The 24,753-nt window shown below is 54.7% G+C and overlaps 1 protein-coding gene across 1 annotated transcript; it reads right to left on the bottom strand.

Moving 5' to 3' along the window:
* On the bottom strand, positions 1 to 24,753 carry LOC116937424 (uncharacterized). The gene is made up of 8 exons (XM_076055105.1): positions 24,749 to 24,753; positions 23,771 to 24,708; positions 21,290 to 21,495; positions 20,673 to 21,238; positions 18,183 to 18,301; positions 15,110 to 15,694; positions 11,993 to 13,008; positions 1 to 4,325 (listed from the first exon to the last, which is right to left on the bottom strand). Exons 1-8 carry the CDS (start codon positions 24,751 to 24,753, stop codon positions 4,242 to 4,244), a joined length of 3,519 nt encoding a protein of 1,172 aa, XP_075911220.1. The 3' UTR covers positions 1 to 4,241.

Genomic DNA, 24,753 nt, shown 5'->3' with positions numbered 1-24,753 from the left:
TGGACTGTTTTTTTTATATTTTAATGTCCAATAATCCATCACTCTTCTATATAAATATTCTGTATAGATACACCACACACACACGTCCTCTGTAGTACACACCGACTCATATACACTGTGTGTGTGTACACTGTGTGTGTGTACACTGTGTGTGTGTTCACTGTGTGTACACTGTGTGTGTGTGTGTACACTGTGTGTGTGTACACTGTGTGTACACTGTGTGTGTGTGTACACTGTGTGTACACTGTGTGTGTGTGTACACTGTGTGTACACTGTGTGTGTGTACACTGTGTGTGTGTGTGTACACTGTGTGTGTGTGTGTACACTGTGTGTGTGTGTGTGTACACTGTGTGTGTACACTGTGTGTGTGTACCGGCATCACCGCCACCCACCCCCTCGTGTGCCACAGTGCCGGTAGCCTTCACTGGCGCTGCTGCTACTGACAGCACTTGCCCCTACAGCCCTGCTAGAGGCTACACGGGGGATCTTTGTCTTTGCTACTCACAGCACCTGTGAAGGCTACGAGGGGGTGGGTGGCCAGCACCACTCCCGGCCGCCTTTGTCTCCCCAGTGGCAATGTTTACTGCACACCGCTACACCATACTGCTCATTTGAGGCTGAGTCGACCTAGGGGAGGGCGTGAGCGGGAATCGAACTTGGGTTCACCATAGCGCTAATCGCTGCGCCACCGCTCCCCACAATAACACAGACACAGAGACAGAGAGACACACAGACAGAGACACACAGAGACAGAGACACAGACAGAGTGGCACACAGAGACACACAGAGACAGAGACACAGAGACACACAGACAGAGACACACAGACAGAGACACAGAGACACACAGAGACAGAGAGACACAGAGACAGATACACACAGAGACACAGACACACACAGAGACAGAGACACACAGACAGAGAGACACATAGAGACACAGACACACACACAGAGACACAGACAGAGAGGCACACAGAGACAGAGACACACAGAGACAGCGACACAGAGACACACACACAGAGACAGAGAGACACAGACACACACAGAGACAGAGACACACACACACACAGAGACACACACACAGAGAGACACAGAGACGGAGAGAGAGACACACACAGAGACACACAGAGACAGAGACACACAGAGACAGACACAGACAGACGTACAGAGACACACAGACAGAGAGACAGACATCCTCACACGCACATGTACACACATCAACAACCGCCATTCGCCACCACGACGCTTGTGCCAGGCTATGTGCACGTTGAGGCCACGTGAAGTGTCGAAATCCCGCTGGCAGGTCACGGGGCAGACCCAGGTGCCACAGGTCGACTGACTGAGATGACTGGCTAATGCACCACCTGTGCCCCCTACTGTGCCAACCTGCTGTGCTTTAGCCACCCGGCACTCCGCTCGTTGTTGTGAGCGTCGCTCCTTTGCCCTCCGTTGTTGTTGGAGGGCGACTGCCTCCAACTGCCCAGTAGCATCCTTCACGAGCCTCCTCCACAGAGGCCGATCTTGACACCGCTGGTACCAGTCATCGGCAAGTCCACTCAGCTCCACGTCCTCCTGTACCACATCACTCCATCTATTCTCTAGCCCGTGCCGCGCCCGTTTAGCCTCCTCGATCTGGCCTAACAAAAGCTGTTTCGGCATGCGGTGGCTGGGCATGCGGGCGACATGACCCAGCCAACGCAGCCTTGCCTGCTGGAGGAGCTCACCGATGGGACTTTGTCCAGATCTTTAAAGGATTTGTGAGCTCCTCACACAATCCAACCTGGTTAAACCCAGGATGGATCATAGGCAGGCTAGCCTAAATGTTTCTAACCGGCAAAGATGTTCCATTAGGGGGGTCCACATTTCGCAAGCGTAGAGAAGGGAGGGAATGACCGTGGCCGAGAAGACCTGAAGCTTAGTGCGGAGCGACAGACCAGGTAGCTTCCACACAGCGTTACGCAACCGATGAAAAGATATTGCCGCTCGACTGATTCTGAGTGAGACCTCTGCTGTTATACTGGAGCCAGTCATAAGCACACTGCCCAGGTATGGGAAACTCTCCACTCTCTCCACAACTGCCCCATCGCCGATTGGGAGTTGTGGGGGTGGTGTCCGATTGTACAAAATACCCTGGCAAGTGCTTAGTTTTGATGGGGCTGATGGTAAGGCCCCACCTCTTAGTGGCAAGCTCCAGGTTCAGCAGCAGCGTCTCCAACTCCTCCTCTGAGTGAGCAGCTATTACCAGATAATCGGCATACATAACGTGGTTGAGCAATAGGGAGCCATCCCTTGACCGCACCCGGGCATCGATCAGCCTCCCATTGCATCTGTACCAGATGGAAATTCCTCCGGTACAGCCATCTAAGGCTTCACGAACTACGTGGTCAAAATAGATGTTAAATAATGTGGGAGCCAAAGGACATCCCTGTCGCACCCCAAGGTGTACAGGGAATGGCTCCGACTCCCGGCCACATAGTTTTACCCAGGCCCACTCACCATCATGAAGGTCCTTAATGATCATGAGCAGAGGGTCAGGGACTCCGAAAGCACGAAGAACAACCCAGAGCCCAGGCCTATTGATGGTATCATAGGCCTTGACCAGGTCAAGATGTTTTCCAGGCTGAGGGATTACCCCTCCCCCAGGACCTCACAGAAATGCTCAGCAAATCTGCAAACGTGTTCCTGGGGGTTGGAGATTGGATCACCGTTTTTTCCCCTAATGATGGTAATAGGTGTGGCGCTGCAGGTTACTTTTTTGATGGAATTAAAGAGCGATTTGTGATTGCGGGCCACTGAGGCAAACTCCATCTCCTCAGCAACCCGCGACCACCACCCATCCTTGCAGCGCCTCACGGCTCTCCGAACCTCCGAGCGAAGGCTGCGGTAAGCCTCCTCATTCTCTGACGTGGGATGCTGTAGCCGATGACAGTGGGCCTGTCGCTTTTTCTCAACCATCCTGAACACCTCCTCTGTCAGCCAGGGTCTCTGGGGAGGTCTGGACCGCGTACCCAAAACAGCCATAGCAGCTGCATGAGTCACAGTCCTAAACCTCGCCCATTTACCCTCGACATCACAAACCACACAAAGACACACAGAGAAACACACAAACACAGACATCCACACACACACACGGACAGAGACAAAGATCCCCCGTGTAGCCTGAACAGACTGTAGGGGCAAGTGCTGTTAGCGAGCAGCACCTGTGAAGGCCGGCACGGCACACGAGGGGGTGGGTGGCCAGCACCACGCCCGGCCGCCTTTGTCTCCCCAGTGGCGATGTTCACTACACACCGCACGAGGTACTCACTTGAGGCCGAGTCGACCTAGGGGAGGCCCAGGACCGGTTCAGATAATCGCCACCGGTGTTGGTGGCCGTGAGCGGGAATCGAACTGGGGTCGTGGCTGGGTTCAAATCGCGACGTAGCGCTAACCGCTACACCACCGCTCCCCCTAGGGGCGTATCGTACAGTAGGGGCGTGTCATACAGTAGGGGCGTGTTGTACAGTAGGTGTGTCGTACAGTAGGGGCGTATCGTACAGTAGGGGCGTATCGTACAGTAGGGGCGTATCATACAGTAGGGGCGTATCATACAGTAGGGGTGTATCATACAGTAGCGCGTATCTTACAGTAGGGGCGTATCGTACAGTAGGGGCGTATCGTACAGTGGGCGCGTATCGTACAGTGGGTGCGTATCGTACAGTGGGTGCGTATCGTACAATAGGTGCATACAGTAGGTGTGTATCGTACAGTAGGTGTGTTGTACAGTAGGTGCGTATCGTACAGTAGGTGCGTATCATACAGTAGGGGCGTATCGTACAGTGGGGGCGTATCGATGAGCGGACCACGTGCTAGCTGAGGTGGCCACGTGGGTCCATGGTGGCCGGTGCCAGCCACCTCGTCCACCATCTCGTCCACCACCACCACTTCGTCCACCTCTTCTTCGTCCACCACCAGCACCTCGTCCACCACCAGCACCTCGTCCACCTCTTCTTCGTCCACCAGCACCTCGTCCACCAGCACCTCGTCCACCTCTTCTTCGTCCACCACCAGCACCTCATCCACCAGCACCTCGTCCACCACCAGCACCTCGTCCACCACCACCTCCTCTTCGTCCACCACCAGCACCTCGTCCACCAGCACCTCGTCCACCACCACCTCCTCTTCGTCCACCACCAGCACCTTGTCCACCACCAACACCTCGTCCACCTCGTCCTCGTCCCCAGGCTGCCTCTGGCCACACCTCGTCAGCTGAGCAGGCGGTGCAGCAGCAGCGCCAGCCCCAGGTTCACCAGCACGGCGAGCACCACCAGCACGGGGCTACAGCACTGCTGTAAACAACAACAACATCAACAACAACAACTACACAACTACACAACAACACAACAACTACACAACAACAACAACAACAGCTGTACACAGCACCACCAGCACGGCGAGCACCACCAGCACGGGGCTACAGCACTGCTGTAAACAACAACAACAACTACACAACAACACAACAACTACATAACAACAACACAACAACAACAGCTGTACACAGCACCACCAGCACGGCGAGCACCACCAGCACGGGGCTACAGCACTGCTGTAAACAACAACAACAACATCAACACAACTACACAACAACAACTACAACAACAACAGCTGTGCACAGCACCACCAGCACGGCGAGCACCACCAGCACGGGGCTACAGCACTGCTGTAAACAACAACAACATCAACAACTACACAACTACACAACAACACAACAACTACACAACACAACAACAACAGCTGTACACAGCACCACCAGCACGGGGCTACAGCACTGCTGTAAACAACAACAACACAACTACACAACAACAACACAACAACTACACAACAACAGCTGTACACAGCACCACCAGCACGGCGAGCACCACCAGCACGGGGCTACAGCACTGCTGTAAACAACAACAACTACTACACAATAACACAACAACAACTACACAACAACAACAACAACACAACAACTACAACAACAACAGCTGTACACAGCACCACCAGCACGGCGAGCACCACCAGCACGGGGCTACAGCACTGCTGTAAACAACAACAACATCAACAACAACACAACAACTACTACACAACAACAACACAACAACAACTACACAACAACAACAACACAACAACAGCTGTACACAGCACCACCAGCACGGCGAGCACCACCAGCACGGGGCTACAGCACTGCTGTAAACAACAACAACATCAACAACATCAACAACTACTACACAACAACAACAACTACACAACACAACAACAACAGCTGTACACAGCACCACCAGCACGGCGAGCACCACCAGCACGGGGCTACAGCACTGCTGTAAACAACAACAACATCAACAACAACACAACTACACAACAACAACAACACAACAACAACAGCTGTACACAGCACCACCAGCACGGTGAGCACCACCAGCACGGGGCTACAGCACTGCTGTAAACAACAACAACAACAACAACAACAACAACACAACAACAACACAACAACAACAGCTGTACACAGCACCACCAGCACGGCGAGCACCACCAGCACGGGGCTACAGCACTGCTGTAAACAACAACAACAACATCAACACAACTACACAACAACAACAACACAACAACAACAACAGCTGTACACAGCACCACCAGCACGGCGAGCACCACCAGCACGGGGCTACAGCACTGCTGTAAACAACAACAACTACTACACAACTACACAACAATAACTACACAACAACTACAACACAACAACTACACAACAACAACAACTACACAACTACACAACAACACAACAACTACAACAACTACACAACACAACAACTACAACAACTACAACAACTACACAACAACAACAGCTGTACACAGCACCACCAGCACGGGGCTACAGCACTGCTGTAAACAACAACATCACAACAACACAACAACTACACAACAACTACAACAACTACAACAACACAACAACAACTACACAACAACAACTACACAACAACTACACAACAACAACTACACAACAACAACTACACAACAACTACACAACAACACAACAACAACTACACAACAACACAACAACAACTACACAACAACAACTACACAACAACTACACAACAACAACAACTACACAACAACTACACAACAACAACACAACAACAACTACACAACAACAACTACACAACAACAACTACACAACAACAACACCACAACAACACAACAACTGCATAACACAACAACAACTACACAACAACAACTACACAACAACAACAACTACACAACAACTACACAACAACAACTACACAACAACAACTACACAACAACAACTACACAACAACAACTACACAACAACAACAACTACACAACAACAACTACACAACTACACAACAACAACTACACAACAACAACTACACAACAACAACTACACAACAACAACTACACAACAACAACAACTACACAAGAACAACTACACAACAACTACACAACAACTGCATAACAACTACACAACAACAACTACACAACAACAACTACACAACAACAACTACACAACAACAACTACACAACAACTACACAACAACACAACAACAACACAACAACAACACAACAACAACTACACAACAACTACAACAACAGCTGTACACAGCACCACCAGCACGGAGCTACAGCACTGCTGTAAACAACAACAACAACATTTCGATTTAAAGCTTTCGTGACTGCAAGGATTCATCTTCTTTGGTTCTTTCGGTAAAGTCACGTAGAATGAGAATAAAATAATAATAAATTGATAAAATAAAATAACAATAAAATTCTCACGACGTTTCGGCCACAACACAAGCGGCCTTCATCAGGTGAAGGGACGAGACTGTCTGGAGGACAGCGCTGGAGTGAAAAAAGCCACGCTCAGATCACGACCTTTAAGCTGTGTGAGAAGAAACAAAGCGCCTTGACAAAGGAATTAGCATAGAATTTAGCATTGAAATAGCTGAGTGATTAGCTTGTGACTGGTTACAGAAATGGCTATGTTAAAGTTAAAGCACACACATCCACAGAGGCACCCCTTGACAAAGGAATTAGCATAGAATTTAGCATTGAAATAGCTGAGTGATTAGCGTGTGACTGGTCACAGAAATGGCTGTGTTAAAGTCAAAGCATACACATTCACAGAGGCACCTAGTACAAATCAAACAGGAGAATTTAGCATTGAAATAACTGAGGGATTAGCTTGTGACTGGTCATTGAAATGGCTATGTTAAAGTCAAAGCCTACACATTTGAGCTATTAACAGTAACTGGGTATACACTACACTATATAATGAATACTATATAGTAAACCAATAAAAAACTAAAATATAAATTACCTCAATGTTATCAATAGACTCTATATATTCTCCAATCAGCTGAGCTACCAACAATAAGTCGTTATATATCACAATGCTATATGGCGAAAAAAATGGGTGGATTCTTACCCTCAACTTTAGCACCACAGATAGCTACGGGCCCCGTTCAGACGGACGAGTTAATCCATGGTCGGAACGGAGGAAGGGGAGAGAGACAGCTGCGAGGCGCTGTTATACTCCATGTTGTAAACCATACCATTAACCGTGGTGTGAGAGGTATTAAGAGTCAATGCCAGCGAAAGAGCTGCGGTCTGAAGGTCATCGTAAAATACAATTAATTAAGAACGGAAATGGTTTAAACATCTTTCCAATGGTTACTAAGCCAGAATCCATCTTCTCGGTTGAAATTGTCTCTGTGCTTGTATATGTGAATGGCCTCATGAATGAATCTCTCATGGTAGCCGGTTGGTTTGCAAAGAACCTCCGTCTTGGAGAAGTCAATGTCATGTGAGCCCACTGAATTATAACAGTGATCTGCCACGGCAGAGGAGTTCGTTCTACCGTGTTTCAAGTCTGCTTTATGTTCGCGGATGCGGTCCGAAATATGTCGTTTAGTTTCTCCAATATAGCTACTACTACTAACTGCAAGGATTCATCTTCTTTGGTTCTTTCGGTAAATTCACGTAGAATGAGAATAAAATAATAAATTGATAAAATAAAATAACACAATAATATTCTCATTCTACGTGACTTTACCGAAAGAACCAAAGAAGATGAATCCTTGCAGTTACGAAAGCTTTAAATCGAAATGTAACCGCCTCTACGGGGAGGGATTCCACACAACCTTAAGATCATTCAACAGACTCTGGGATAAGAAGGCTCAACTAATCGAGTCTCTCACCTTTCTGAAGAAATGCCGCGACTCTAAGGTAATACCAACCGCATTTACACTAACCTCTGCTGTTGCAACTTCTCTCAATGCAAAACGAATTCTAGCTAGAACTAGCTTCGCTCTTATCTCGGAAAAAATCAGACTTACACGCACCGAACTCGATCAGTTAGACAAGACACTCTACAAATCACACTTAACATTGACAGCAACAATGTCTACATCGGATTGGGAACATGTAGACAATATGACTACCTCTTCGGCTGCCACTATGTCGACCAAATGTAGGGACAATTTGATTTCCAAATTCAATCACCTCTCCAACAAAAAATCGGACCCACACACCAAAAAGATAGACGTCAACAAAGTCGTAATTAATCGCAGTAACAGTGCCATTTCTGATGGTCTGAAATCCGTTTTAGCTAAAGGTCTAAACTTTGCTGTCACACCGAGACACATACCGGTTAATGATATCATTGCCCATGTCGACGTTGCACTCAAGGGCTTGAGTCACATCTCTGCAGACGTAGCAAGATCTGAAATCGCTGCAACCCTCAAAAACGCTAAGTTGCCACCTAGCAACATCAGCAAAGACGAACGTTTTGAATTATCTCAATTAAAAAAGAGGGATGATATTGTCGTCCTCTCAGCCGACAAAGGCAATGCCACTGTCATCATGGACAAAACAGAATATAACAACAAAATTCAAGAACTACTCAACGATGGCAGCTACACAAAAATAAAGAGATCCCACCAACAGCCTGGTTACCAAAACGAACAAAATCATCTCCGATTCAACAGCATTAATTGATCAGACCAAACAGTTCTCGTTGAAAACCTCTGCTGCCAGACCACCAAGATTATATGGCCTTTCAAAGATACACAAAGAAGATACACCCCTTCGTCCCCTCGTCTCGACTATCAACTCCCCCACCTATAAACTGGCACGTTTTCTTGCTGGTATACTGCGACCTTTCACTGGAAAAAACACCTCTGCGGTACTAAATTCTACTCACCTGGCATCGACAATCAAAGGCATTTCCCTGTCCCCGGACGACCTGCATGTCAGTTTTGATGTGGTGTCCTTGTTCACCAAAGTCCCGGTACCTGACACCATCACTATCATTGAAGACCTGGTTCATCAAGGACTGCATACTGATGTACCCCCCCTGGTGAGACATTGCTTAACCAACACATACTTCACCTGAAATTGAACTTTCTACAAACAAACTGAGGGCACCCCAATGGGCTCCCCCCTATCTCTGGTTGTAGCCAACGTATTCATGGAAACATTTGAAACTGACGCCATCCAGACTGCCACTCTACGCCCGACCTTATGGAAGAGGTACGTGGATGACACTTTTGTCATCTGGCCACATGGCCAGCCTGCTCTAGACCAATTCCGCGACCACATCAATTCCATACACCCAGCCATCAGATTTACCATGGAGGTCGAAAAAGATGGCAAACTACCCTTTTTGGATGTCTTAATTAAAAGGAGACATGATGGTTCAATGAGCCACTCTGTCTACAGGAAAGCTACCCATACAGATGCTTACTTGAAACCGGATTCCCACCACCATCCATCCCAGAAGAACTTTCTCATCAAGACTCTATACCATAGAGCCCAATGCATTTCCGACCAGGAACACATTACCAGTGAACTCAAGCACGTACACCAGGCTCTCAGGGCTAATGGTTACTCCAACTACACAATCCGCAAAGCTATCACTCCAGTCATGAAGAAGGATCCTCTTGTGGAGCCACTCAAAACCATCACCTTACCCTACATTGCAGGGGTCACTAAAAATATCTCCAAAATCCTGAATAAACACAAGATCCAGGTCCGATTCAACACAGTACATAAAATCCGTGATCTGGTTCCATCTGTAAAAGATTCTGTTCCAGACATACAGTACCCGGGCATTTACAAACTAAAGTGCCTCTGTGGTAGTAGCTACATTGGAGAAACCAAACGATATATTTCGGACCGCATCCGCGAACATGAAGCAGACTTGAAACATGGTAGAACGAACTCCTCTGCCGTGGCAGATCACTGTTATAATTCAGTGGGCTCACATGACATTGACTTCTCCAAGACGGAGGTTCTTTGCAACCGGCTACCATGAGAGATTCGTTCAAGAGGCCATTCACATATACAAGCACAGAGACAATTTCAACCGAGAAGATGGATTCTGGCTTAGTAACCAATGGAAAGATGTTTTAAACCATTTCCGTTCCTAATTTATTGTATTTTACGATGACCTTCAGACCGCAGCTCTTTCGCTGGCATTGACTCTTAATACCTCTCACACCACGGTTAATGGTATGGTTTACAACATGGAGTATAACAGCGCCTCGCAGCTGTCTCTCTCCCCCTCTTCCGTTCCGACCATGGATGAACTCGTCCGTCTGAACGGGGCCCGTAGCTATCCGTGGTGCTAAAGTTGAGGGTAAGAATCCACCCATTTTTTGTTTCGCCATATAGCATTGTGATATATAACGACTTATTGTTGGTAGCTCAGCTGATTGGAGAATATATAGTTTATTGATAACATTGATGAAATTTATATTTTAGTTTTTGATTGGTTCACTATATAGTATTCATTATATAGTGTAGTGTATACCCAGTTACTGTTAATAGCTCAGATGTGTAGGCTTTGACTTTAACATAGCCATTTCTGTGACCAGTCACAAGCTAATCACTCAGTTATTTCAATGCTAAATTCTCCTGTTTGATTTGTATTAGGTGCCTCTGTAGATGTGTAGGCTTTGACTTTAACATAACTATTTCAATGACCAGTCACAAGCTAATCCCTCAGTTATTTCAATGCTAAATTCTCCTGTTTGATTTGTACTAGGTGCCTCTGTGAATGTGTATGCTTTGACTTTAACATAGCCATTTCTGTGACCAGTCACAAGCTAATTACTCAGCTATTTCAATGCTAAATTATATGCTAATTCCTTTGTCAAGGGGTGCCTCTGTGGATGTGTATGCTTTGACTTTAACATAGCCATTTCTGGGACCAGTCACAAGCTAATCACTCAGCTAATCACTCAACACAACAACAACTACATAACAACAACACAACAACAACACAACAACAACTACACAACAACAACTACACAACAACAACTACAATACAACAACAACACAACAACAACTACGTAACAACAACAACACAACAACAGCTGTACACAACAACAACAGCTGTACACAACGAGCGAGCGAGTGAGTTAGTGAACGAGTGAGTGGGCGAGCGAGAGAGCAAGCGACTGAGCCAGCGACTGAGCGAGCGACTGAGTGAATGAGCGAGTGACTGAGTGAACGAGCGAGCGAGTGAGTTAGTGAACGAGTGAGTGGGCGAGCGAAAGAGCAAGCGACTGAGCGAGCGACTGAGTGAGTGAGCGAGCGAGTGACTGAGTGAATGAGCGAGCGAGTGACTGAGTGAATGAGCGAGCAAGTGAGTTAGTGAACGAGTGAGTGGGCGAGCGAGAGACTGAGTGAATGAGCGAGCGAGTGAGTTAGTGAACGAGTGAGTGGGCGAGCGAGAGAGCAAGCGACTGAGTGAGCGACTGAGTGAATGAGCGAGCGAGTGACTGAGTGAGTGAGCGAGCGACTGAGTGAATGAGCGAGCGAGAGACTGACTGAGTGAATGAGCGAGCGAGTGACTGGGTGAATGAGCGAATAGAGCGGGCGAGCGAGCGCAGTTGAATAGTCGCCGCCGCTGCCGCCGCTGCCGCCACTACCGCCGCTGCTCGTCACTCCAACTCACGGCGTTCTTGGCGTCGCCACCGCCGCCGCCGCCATCGCCGTCGGCCAGGGCCACCTCGGCCTGCCGCACGAGGCGCCTGCGTTGTGAGGCTCGCGACTTCGCCTGGAGCACCGCCCCTCGCTGCTGCAACTGCTGCTGGTGCTGCTGGTGCTCCTGCAGCTCCAGAAGCAACAGCTGCTGGTGCTGCTCCTGCTGGTGCCGCTGGTGCTGGTGGGGCTCCTGCTGGTGCTGCTGCTGCTGCTCCTGCTGCTGCTGGTGCTCCTGCAGCTCCAGAAGCAACAGCTGCTGGTGCTGCTCCTGCTGGTGCTGCTGGTGCTGCTGGTGCTGCTGGTGCTCCTGCTGGTGCTCCTGCTGGTGCTGCTGGTGGGGCTGCTCCTGCTGGTGGGGCTGCTGGTGCTGCTGGTGCTGCTGGTGCTGCTGGTGGGGCTGCTCCTGCTGGTGCTGCTTGTCCCTCCGCGCTTGTCCCGGCTCTCCGGCCGACCTCCTGGCCCGTGACCTGGGCGGGAGGGCGCAGCGGTGGGAGGGGGGCGGAGGAGGGCGAGGAGGCGGGGGGAGGAGGAGGAGGAGGTGGTGCTGCTGGTGCTGCTGCTGGTGCTGCTGCTGGTGCTGCTGGTGGTGCTGCTGCTGATGCTGCTGCTGGTGCTGCTGCTGGTGGTGCTGCTGGTGCTGCTGCTGGTGGTGGCTCCCCCCTCCTCCTCCTCCCCACACCTCCTCCCCCCCGACCGGCGGTGGCAGTGACGTTGCCGTGGTCCCCGTGGTCGCCGTGGTAACCGTGGTCCCCGTGGTCGCCGTGGTAACCGTGGTCCCCGTGGTCGCCGTGGTAACCGTGGTCCCTGTGGTCGCCGTGGTCGCCGCGTTGTCCACGGGGCAGCAGCACGTCGCCGGGGGGTCGGGGGTCGTCGCCGAGGGGTCGGGGGTCGTCGCCGAGGGGTCGGGGGTCGTCGCCGAGGGGTCAGGGGTCGTCGCCGGGGGGTCGGGGGTCGTCGCCGAGTCGTCCGGCGGGCAGCCGGGCGGCGCTGGGGGTGGGGGTTGAGTGTGAACGTGGTGAGCGAATGGACAGCAGGTGGGGTGAGTGTGAACGTGGTGAGTGTGAACGTGGTGAGTGTGAACGTGGTGAGTGTGTGGACAGCAGGTGGGGTGAGTGTGAACGTGGTGAGTGTGAACGTGGTGAGTGTGAACGTGGTGAGTGTGAACGTGGTGAGTGTGAACGTGGTGAGTGTGAACGTGGTGAGCGTGTGGACAGCAGGTGTGGGTGAGTGTGAACGTGGTGAGTGTGAACGTGGTGAGCGAATGGACAGCAGGTGGGGTGAGTGTGAACGTGGTGAGTGTGAACGTGGTGAGTGTGTGGACAGCAGGTGGGGTGAGTGTGAACGTGGTGAGTGTGAACGTGGTGAGTGTGAACGTGGTGAGTGTGAACGTGGTGAGTGTGAACGTGGTGAGCGTGTGGACAGCAGGTGTGGGTGAGTGTGAACGTGGTGAGTGTGAACGTGGTGAGCGAATGGACAGCAGGTGGGGTGAGTGTGAACGTGGTGAGTGTGAACGTGGTGAGCGTGTGGACAGCAGGTGGGGGTGTGGGTGAGTGTGAACGTGGTGAGTGTGTGGACGGCAGGTGTGGGTGGGGTTGAGTGTGAACGTGGTGAGTGTGAACGTGGTGAGTGTGTGGACAGCAGGTGTGGGTGAGTGTGAACGTGGTGAGCGTGTGGACAGCAGGTGTGGGTGAGTGTGAACGTGGTGAGTGTGAACGTGGTGAGCGTGTGGACAGCAGGTGGGGTGAGTGTGAACGTGGTGAGTGTGAACGTGGTGAGTGTGTGGACAGCAGGTGTGGGTGAGTGTGAACGTGGTGAGCGTGTGGACAGCAGGTGGGGGTGTGGGTGAGTGTGAACGTGGTGAGTGTGAACGTGGTGAGTGTGTGGACAGCAGGTGTGGGTGAGTGTGAACGTGGTGAGCGTGTGGACAGCAGGTGGGGGTGTGGGTGAGTGTGAACGTGGTGAGTGTGAACGTGGTGAGTGTGAACGTGGTGAGCGTGTGGACAGCAGGTAAGGGTGTGGGTGAGTGTGAACGTGGTGAGTGAACGTGGTGAGTGTGAACGTGGTGAGCGTGTGGACGGCAGGTGGGGGTGGAGGAGGTGGATGAGGAGGTGGAGGCGTATCTGCAGTGTTGTAATCATGAAAGTTGTTTACTGTATTTCACCACAGGGTCCGCTAGCATGAAGGGAATATCGGAATACCGGGGATGCGTGCACTTATTAGTGTCACAGTGAAACTGTGAACGGCTCATTAAATCAGTTATGGTTCCGCTGATCGCTCGACCGTTGCTTGGACAACCGCGGTAATTCTGGAGCTAATACATGCTGACGAGCGCCGACCTCCTTCACCTGGGGCTCTGTCGCCACCGAAGTACCCGGGGACCGAACTCCGGTCACCCGTTGCCGGTCGCCCTCCGGCTGGGACCTGGGGGAGGGGCTGGCTGACCCCGCGACTCCCTGGTCCCTGGTCCAGAGTCCTATTCGGCGTGGAGATAACCGAGCCCAGAGCTCCCTGAGCTGCGGCTTGGAGACCCGTCATTGGGGGGCTCTGCCCTGGCCACGACGTCCTTCTGGAACCTTCTGGAACCTTCCAGTAGGTTCTGGAACCTTCCGGAAGGTTCTGGAAGGTTCCGGAAGGTTCTGGAACCTTCCGGAACCTTCTGGAAGGTTCTGGAACCTTCTAGAACCTTCTGGAAGGTTCTGAAACCTTCTGGAGCCTTCTGGAAGGTTCTTGAACCTTCTGGAAGGTTCCGGAACCTTCTGGAGCCTTCTGGAACCTTCTGGAACCTATTGGAAGGTTCTGGAACCTTCTGGAACCTTCTGGAAGGTGACATCATTCCCCCGGTTCCCCCCCGCCCCCATCCGGGGGCCCAGGGGATGTGTCCTAGGATCCGTTTACCGGGATCCAGCCTCTCTCTGGCCCATGGCATTTGCCCTGGCGAGGTAAACGCCTCTGATGACAGTAAATCATGTGTCTGTGAGCCGTGTGAGTGGAGGTGGGTGGATGTGTGGGTGGTGGTGGAGGTGGGTGGTGGTGGAGGTGGGTGGAGGTGTGGGTGGAGGTGTGGGTTGTCCCCGGCACGTCCACTCACCGGCTCTCCCCTTGCAGCGCCGGATCTGCATCTCCCGCTCACGGCCGTTGTGCCTCTCCCTCCTCTGGGTGGACTCAGCCGCTGTGCCCACCGTGCCCACCGTCCTCACCGTGCCCACCACGGTCGTGCCCACCGTGCCCACCGTGCCCACCGTCCTCACCGTGCCCACCGTGCCCACCGTCCTCACCGTCCTCACCGTGCCCACCGTGGTCATCCCCACCGTGCCAACCGTGCCCACCACCATCGCCGTCCTCACCGCTTCCGCCCGCGGTCCGTCCCTCTCACCACGGCAACCGCACAACGTGCGGTTGCCGGCGCCGCTACCGCCACCACCGCCACCACCATCCACGCTGTTGCCGACCGCCGGTTGTTGTTGCGACTGCGGTGGTGGCTGTTGTTGTTGTTGCGGTCGTTGTTGTTGTTGCGGTGACGGTGGGGGGCTGGGGGCAGGGCTGTCCCCACCGGGAGTGGCGTCCGAGGTGGGCGGGTCGGTGGTGGTGGTGGTGGCGGCGGCGGTGCAGGCCGGCCCGCCCAGCTCGCTGTCGGCGCTCTCCCGCAATCGGCGCCGGTGCTGGTAGTCCAGCCCTGGTGGGGGGGGTACAGTGGGTGGGGTGTGGGGGGGTACAGTGGGTGGGGTGGGGGGGAGGGTGTGGGGTGGGGGTGAGTGTAGTCCCTAGGAGCAAAGACTTCTCATTTTGAAGGGCATCACACAGACGCTGAGCGGTGCGGTTGAAGGCTCCCGGCCCGCCCCAGCTTCCCCTCGCCACGGCAACGGGGGGGGATGGGGGAATAGGTTGCCATGGTTACCGGCAACGAGTGAGGAGAGTGGCCGGTCCGGGGAGACCGGCGTGACGGAGTGAGGGGGGGGGGGAGGGACGGAGGGAGGGGCGGTGTCAGCACAGTGTGGCTCTCCGGGGGTGACCAGTCGCCCGCTCGCTAGCCGAGAGGCCCGTGACCACAAAGCGCCCGTTAACTCCATCAAGAAAGTCACCTGCAGCGCCACACCTATTACCATCGTTAGGGGAAAGAACGGTGATCCAATATCCGACCCACAGGAACGGGTTTGCAGATTTGCTGAGCATTTCTGCCAGGTCCTGGGCGGAGGGGAAATCCCTCAGCCAGGAAAACATCGTGGCACAAAGTGGGGATGACCCTGCTGAGGCTGCGGTGCCTCAAATATTGGAAGAAGTCACCCCCTGTGAGTGGCTGGCTGAGGTGCCATCTGTTGAGGAAGTACTGAAGGCGATCCGGAGCCTGAGACCAGGAAAGGCAGCAGGCAGAGATGATCTCCCAAGCGAAATGCTGAGGGAGGGTGGCGTTTGTGCACAGACTGCCCTACATGACATCATAACAACAGTCTGGACCACTGGACGGGTTCCGCAGGATTCGAAGGATGCCCTGGTGGTCCCCCTCTTTAAGAAGGGGGACCGCACAGACTGTAACAACTACAGGGGAATCTCACTCCTCAGTGCGCCGGGAAAGGTCCTGGCAAGGATTATTCAACATCGCCTTGCCAGGCACACTGAGGAGAGGCTTGCGGAGCCCCAATGCGGTTTCAGGAAAGGGCGGTCCTGCACAGATGCCATATTTTCTGTCCGTCTGCTACAGCAAAGGTGTAGGGAATTCCAGCAAGATCTACATCTGCTTTATTGACCTGGTCAAGGCCTATGATACCATCAGTAGGCCTGGGCTCTGGGTCGTTCTTCGTGCTTTTGGAGTCCCTGACCCTCTGCTCACGATCATTAAGGACCTTCACGATGGTGAGCGGGCCCAGGTAAAACTACGTGGCCGGGAGTCAGAGCCATTCCCTGTACACCTTGGGGTGCGACAGGGATGTCCTCTGGCTCCCACATTATTCAACATCTTTTTTGACCACGTAGTTCGTGAAGCCTTCAATAGCTGTACCGGGGTGGCTAAAGCACAGCAGGTTGCCACAGTAGGGGGCACAGGTGGTGCATTGGCCAGTCATCTCAGTCAGTCGACCCGTGGCACCTGGGTCTGCCCCGTGACCTCCTGCCAGCGGGCGTTCGACACTTCACGTGGCCTCAGGGTGCACATAGCCTGGCACAAGCGTCGTGGTGACGTCACCACCACTTAGTGGCGAATGGCGGTTGTTGTTGTGTAAGTGTGTGTGTGTGAGTGTGTAAGTGTGTGTGTAAGTGAGTGTGTGTGTGTGAGTGTGTAAGTGGGTGTGTGAGTGTGTAAGTGAGTGTGTAAGTGTGTGTGTGTGAGTGTGTAAGTGTATGTGTAAGTGAGTGTGTGAGTGTGTGTGTGAGTGTGTGTGTGTAAGTGAGTGTATAAGTGCGTGTGTAAGTGAGTGTGTGTGTGACTGTGTGTGAGTGGGGAGCGATAGTGTAGCGGTTAGCGCGCTGCGCTATGAACCTGGCGACCCGGGTTCGATTCCCGCTCACGGCCAACACCAGTGACGATTATCTGAACCGGTCCCGGGCCTCCCCTATGTCGACTCAGCCTCAAATGAGTACCTGGTGCGGTGTGTAAACATTGCCACTAGGGAGACAAAGGCGGTCTGGCGTGGTGCTGGCCACCCACCCCCTCGTGTACCGTTCCGGCCTTCATAGGTGCTCGCTAACAGCACTTGCCCCTACAGTCTGTTACAGGCTATATGGGGGATCTTTGTTTTTATCTTTGTGAGTGTGTAAGTGAGTGTGTGAGTGTGTAAGTGAGTGTGTAAGTGAGTGTGTAAGTGAGTGTGTGAGTGTGTAAGTGAGTGTATACGTGAGTGTGTGTGTAAGTGTGTGTGTAAGTGAGTGTGTAACTTAGGGTATACGTGAGTGAGTGTGTAAGTGAGTGTGTAAGTGAGTGTGTAAGTGAGTGTGTGTAAGTGTGTGTGTAAGTAAGTGTGTAAGTGAGTGTGTAAGTGAGTGTGTAAGTGAGTGTGTGTGTGAGTGTGTAAGTGAGTGTGTAAGTGAGTGTGTGTAAGTGAGTGTGTAAGTGAGTGTGTAAGTGAGTGTGTAAGTGAGTGTGTAAGTGAGTGTGTAAGTGAGTGTGTAAGTGAGTGTGTAAGTGAGTGTGTGTGTAAGTGAGTGTGTAAGTGAGTGTGTGTACAAGTCACCGGGCTGGCTGAACCCCGGTGAGAGTCGGCGTGCCACGCGTCTCGCCGTGCGAGCGTCGTCCCTGGCTGCACGGGCGACCACCGCCGCCGCCTCGCTGCGTAACCTCGCGTGTTCAGCCCTGGGGGGAGGCGTGAGGGGGCTTAGTGAACCCCACTAAGAGACACCCACACCCAGGGATTGGACCCAGACCCTCAGTGTCTCTGGCTTAGTGAACCCCACTGAGAGACACCCACACCCAGGAAGTGAACCCAGACCCTCAGTGTCTCTGGCTTAGTGAACCCCACTGAGAGACACCCAGACCCAGGGAGTGAACCCAGACCCTCAGTGTATCTGGCTTAGTGAACCCCACTGAGAGAGAGACACCCAGACCCAGGGATTTAACCTAGACCCTCAGTGTCTCTGGCTTAGTGAACCCCACTGAGACAGAGAGACACCCAGACCCAGGGAGTGAACCCAGACCCTCAGTGTCTCTGGCTTAGTGAACCCCACTGAGAAAGAGACACCCAGACCCAGGGATTGAACCCAGACTCTCAGTGTCTCTGGCTTAGTGAACCCCATTGAGAGAGAGAGACACCCAGACCCAGGGAGTGAACCCAGACCCTCAGTGTCTCTGGCTTAGTGAACCCCACTGAGAGAGAGACACCCAGACCCAGGGAGTGAACCCAGACTCTCAGTGTGTCTGGCTTAGTGAACCCCACTGAGAGAGAGACACCCAGACCCAGGGAGTGAACCCATACTCTCAGTGTCTCTGGCTTAGTGAACCCCACTGAGAGACACCCAGACCCAGGGATTGAACCCAGACTCTCAGTGTCTCTGGCTTAGTGAACCCCACTGAGAGAGAGACACCCAGACCCAGGGATTGAACCCAGACCCTCAGTGTCTCTGGCTTAGTGAACCACACTGAGAGAGAAACACCCAGACCCAGGGATTGAACCCAGACCCTCAGTGTCTCTGGCTTAGTGAACCCCACTGAGAGAGAGAGACACCCAGACCCAGGGATTGAACCCAGACCCTCAGTGTCTCTGGCTTAGTGAACCCCGCTGAGAGACACCCAGACCCAGGGATTGAACCCAGACCCTCAGCGTCTCTGGCTTATGTGAACCCCACTGAGAGAGAGACACCCAGACCCAGGGAGTGAACCCAGACCCTCAGTGTCTCTGGCTTAGTGAACCCCACTGAGAGAGAGACACCCAGACCCAGGGATTGAACCCAGACTCTCAGCGTCTCTGGCTTAGTGAACCCCACTGAGAGACACCCAGACCCAGGGATTGAACCCAGACCCTCAGTGTCTCTGGCTTAGTGAACCCCACTGAGAGAGAGACACCCAGACCCAGGGAGTGAACCCAGACCCTCAGTGTCTCTGGCTTAGTGAACCCCACTGAGAGAGAGACACCCAGACCCAGGGAGTGAACCCATACCCTCAGTGTCTCTGGCTTAGTGAACCCCACTGAGAGAGAGACACCCAGACCCAGGGAGTGAACCCAGACCCTCAGTGTCTCTGGCTTAGTGAACCCCACTGAGAGAGAGACACCCAGACCCAGGGAGTGAACTGAGACTCTCAGTGTCTCTGGCTTAGTGAACCCCACTGAGAGAGAGACACCCAGACCCAGGGATTGAACCCAGACTCTCAGTGTCTCTGGCTTAGTGAACCCCACTGAGAAAGAGATACCCAGACCCAGGGATTGAACCCAGACACTCAGTGTCTCTGGCTTAGTGAACCCCACTGAGAGAGAGACACCCAGACCCAGGGAGTGAACCCAGACCCTCAGCGTCTCTGGCTTAGTGAACCCCACTGAGAGAGAGACACCCAGACCCAGGGAGTGAACCCATACGCTCAGTGTCTCTGGCTTAGTGAACCCCACTGAGAGAGAGACACCCAGACCCAGGGAGTGAACCCAGACCCTCAGCGTCTCTGGCTTAGTGAACCCCACTGAGAGAGAGACACCCAGACCCAGGGAGTGAATCCAGACCCTCAGTGTCTCTGGCTTAGTGAACCCCACTGAGAGAGAGACACCCAGACCCAGGGAGTGAACCCAGACCCTCAGTGTCTCTGGCTTAGTGAAACCCACTGAGAGAGAGACACCCAGACCCAGGGAGTGAACTGAGACTCTCAGTGTCTCTGGCTTAGTGAACCCCACTGAGAAAGAGACACCCAGACCCAGGGATTGAACCCAGACACTCAGTGTCTCTGGCTTAGTGAACCCCACTGAGAGAGAGACACCCAGACCCAGGGAGTGAACCCAGACCCTCAGCGTCTCTGGCTTAGTGAACCCCACTGAGAGAGAGACACCCAGACCCAGGGAGTGAACCCAGACTCTCAGTGTCTCTGGCTTAGTGAACCCCACTGAGAGAGAGACACCCAGACCCAGGGAGTGAACCCAGACTCTCAGTGTCTCTGGCTTAGTGAACCCCACTGAGACAGAGAGACACCCAGACCCAGGGAGTGAACCCAGACCCTCAGCGTCTCTGGCTTAGTGAACTCCGCTCACCTCGCCACGGCGATCTCGGCCTTCTGCTGCGCGGCGGCCGCGGCGGCCTCCGCCTCGCCGGTGGCTCGTGCCACCTTGCCCCTCAGCTTGCCCAACCGCAGCGCCGCCAGGAGGCCGCCCCCGCGCCGGGCGGCGCGGCCGCGGCCCCCGGCGTCGCTCACGCCGCGCACCAGGGCCCCCGAGCGGTACTTCCCCTCCTCCCGCGTGCCGTCGGGGTGGCGGGTCGCGCCGTAGCCGTGCCGCCGGTTGCACAGCCACTGCCCCGCGTAGCGAGCGCCGTCCGAGCGGAGCGCCACGCCGTGCCCGCCGCGCCGGTCTCCGCGCCACTCGCCCGCGTACCACTCGGTCGCGTCGCCCGCCGGGCGGCCCGCCTCCGGCCTCGCCGCCGCGCGCCGCGGCCGCTCGCCCGCCGAGTCGGCCCGCCGCCGCGGCTTGAGGCCGCCGGGCAGCGACGGGCGGCGGAAGAGGCCGCGCTTCTTGGCGGGGCCGTCGGGCATCGGCGTCAGCACGAAGCCGCCCTTGGCCACGCCCTTGGCCGCGCCCTTGGCCGCGCCCTTGGCCGCGCCCTTGGCCGCGCCGGCGGGCGGCGGCGGCGGCGGCGGCCTCGCGGCCCCCCCCTCTCCCCCGGCCTCGCGGCCGCGGCGGCCCCGGGGCCGGTGGCGCGAGGCCGGCGGAGCGAGGCCGGCGTTGTCCGGGTCGCTGCGCAGGGAGGCGAGGGAGGTGCGGAACGGGGAGCGGATGACGGCGGCGCCGGCGTAGGGGGCGCTGCGGCGCACGCCGTAGCCCTGGCGCACGCCGCCCACCCACTGGCCCTGGTAGACGCCTTGGGGGTGGGGGGGTGGTGGGGGGAGGTGGTGGTGGTGGTGGTGGTGGGGGGGAGAGGTGGTGGAGCAGAGGTGGTGGGAGGAAAGGTAGGGGGGGGGCGGACATTGAAACTGACGAGCAATCGCCCACTATGCTGCCCACCGTACACCCACCCACCATACACCCACCCACCGTACACCCACCCACCGTACACCCACCCACCGTACACCCACCCACCATACACCCACCCACCGTACACCCACCCAGAGGGTCAGGGACTCCAAAAGCACGAAGCCCAGGCCTACTGATGGTATCATAGGCCTTGACCAGGTCAATAAAGCAGAGATGTAGGTCTTGTTGGAATTCCCTACACCTCTGCTGTAGCAGACGGACAGAAAATATGGCATCTGTGCAGGGCCGCCCTTTCCTGAAACCGCATTGGCGCTCCGCAAGCCTCTCCTCAGCGTGCCTGGCAAGGCGATGTTGAATAATCCTTGCCAGGACCTTTCCCGGCACACTGAGGAGTGAGATGCCCCTGTAGTTGTTACAGTCTGTGCGGTCCCCTTCTTAAAGAGGGGGACCACCAGGGCATCCTTCCAATCCTGCGGAACCCGTCCAGTGGTCCAGACTGTTATGATGTCATGTAGGGCAGTCTATGCACAAACGCCACCCTCCCTCAGCATTTCGCTTGGGAGATCATCTCTGCCCGCTGCCTTTCCTGGTCTCAAACTCCGGATCACCTTCAGTACTTCCTCAACAGATGGTATTTCAGCCAGCCACTCACAGGGGGTGACTTCTTCCAATATTTGAGGTACCGCAGCCTCAGCAGGGTCATCCTCACTTTGTGCCACGATGTTTTCCTGGCTGAAGGATTTTCCCTCCCCCAGGAACCTCACAGAAATGCTCAGTAAATCTGCAAACCTGTTTTGGGGGGTTGGAGATTGGATCACCGTTTTTTCCCCTAATGATGGTAATAGGTGTGGCGCTGCAGGTTACTTTTTTGATGGAGTTAAATAGAGATTTGTGATCACGGGCCACTGAGGCAGACTCCATCTCCTCAGCAATCCGTGACCACCACCCATCCTCGCAGCGCCTCACGGCTCTCCGAACCTCCGAGCGAAGGCTACGGTAAGCCTCCTCATTCTCTGACGTGGGATTCTGTAGCCGATGAAAGTGGGCCTGTCGCTTTTTCTCAACCATCCTGAACACCTCCTCTGTCAGCCAGGGTTTCTGGGGAGGTCTGGACCGCGTACCCAAAGCAGCCATTGCAACTGCATGAGTCACAGACCTAAACCTCGCCCATTTACCCTCGACATCAGGAGGAGTGGGGGACGATGCCAACCCCAGGCCACTTTAGATTGGAATGGGGTCCTGGGTGTACACCCACCACCGGAGTGGAAGAATGGCAGGCGCATCTTACAGATGACTAGTCGATGGTCAGAGGGCAGGTCAGCTCCACGGTAGGTCCTGGTGTCAAGGACATGGGCTCGCATTCGCTGGTCCGTCACTATGTAGACGGTACCGGTCCAGCTCCCGACAGAGCAGTGGCAGCCTCTCCTCCGCAGTGAGCGTTCGAACATTCCACGTGGCCATCCGTAGTGGCTTTTCGTTGTTTCTGGAGGAGCCCCGAGGGTAGAGATTCAATCTCCTGGCTCCGCCAAATGGGGTTTGGCCAGGACACGTCATAGACGCCTGTCCCCCCGGGGCCTCCGGCACAAGCTTATTAGTTACATATTTTACCAGCCCCTCGCACCCGTCCAGAGCTTCCGTTTATCCAGTGTGGTGGTCACAGACGCCATGAGGGGAGGAGCCAATCGGAATTGGCCCTCCCCCCACAGCACTGTCCACGACAGAGTTGCCCGTCCGGCACCGCGAGGAGGTAGGGGGTTGTTTTGCCGGACCAGACACCCACCCACCCACCAACCCACCATATACCCACTCACCATACAAACACCACCCACCCAACCATTCACCTACCCACCCACCATACAAACACCCACCCACCCACCATACAAACACCACCCACCCAACCATTCACCTACCCACCCACCATACAAACACCCACTCACCCACCATACACCCACCCACCATACAAACACCACCCACCTAACCATTCACCTACCCACCCACCATGCAAACACCCACCCACCAACCCACCATATACCCACCCACCATACAAACACCACCCACCCAACCATTCACCTACCCACCCACCATGCAAACACCCACCCACCCACCAACCCACCATACACCCACCCACCATACAAACACCACCCACCCACTCACCCACCCACCTCCATCAGGATATGTCTCGGTGCCGTACCCATCCTGAACTCCGTGGGCCCAGGTGCCCAGGTACACCGTGACACCGGCACCGGCACCGGCACCACCGCCACCACCACTACCACCGCCACCGCCACCACCACCGCCCGTGACGGTGCCGATGACGGCGTCGCTGCCGCTGCTGCTGGCGCTGGTGGCGGTGGAGGCGGTGGTGACGGTGGCGGTGGAGGCGGTGGCGGCGGAGGCGGCGGTGACGGTGGCGGTGGAGGCGGTGACGGCGGCGGTGGAGGCGGTGCCCCTCCCAGCGACGTCGCCGCCGCCGCCGCCGGCGAGACTGCGACTCTCGCCGTAGCGTCCCTTGAAGCCGTGCGCCCACTCGCCGTGATAGCGGCGGCGGCCCTTGGTCTCGGCGCCGAGGCCGTGGCGCTTGCCCAGGAGCCAGCGGCCCTCGTAGGCGTCGCCGCCGGGCCACGTGTAGACGCCGCGGCGCTCGTAGCCGCGGCGCCAGCTGCCCGCAAACTCCCCGCGGCCCCGCGGCCCCGTGCACACGCCCGGCCCGTGGGCCTTGCCCTCGGCCCAGCGGCCGCAGTACGTGCCGCCGTCGTCAAAGTCGAAGCGGCCGCCGCCTTCCCTACCATGACCACCGCCGCCACCACAACCACCACAACCACCTTCACCACCACCACCACCTCTACCACCACCTCCACAACCACCTTCACCACCACCACCTCTACCACCACCTCCACAACCACCTTCACCACCACCACCACCTCTACCACCACCTCCACAACCACCACCACCACCATCACAACCTCGTTCATGGGCTTCTCTGCTACATCCACCTCCTCCACCACCTCCTCTACCACAACCACCACCTCCACCTTCACCACCACCTCCACCTCCTCTACCACAACCTCTACCACCACCTCCACAACCACCACCACCACCACTACAACCACCACCACAACCTCGTTCATGGGCTTCTCTGCTACAT

This window comes from Petromyzon marinus, chromosome 69 (assembly GCF_048934315.1).
Source record: "Petromyzon marinus isolate PM22_M1 ecotype Great Lakes invasive population chromosome 69, UKy_Petmar_22M1.pri1.0, whole genome shotgun sequence".
In the NCBI taxonomy this organism is placed as follows: domain Eukaryota; kingdom Metazoa; phylum Chordata; class Hyperoartia; order Petromyzontiformes; family Petromyzontidae; genus Petromyzon; species Petromyzon marinus.
The sequence above is the reverse complement of the archived record's forward strand: the minus strand, read 5'-3'. Positions and strand labels throughout refer to the sequence as shown.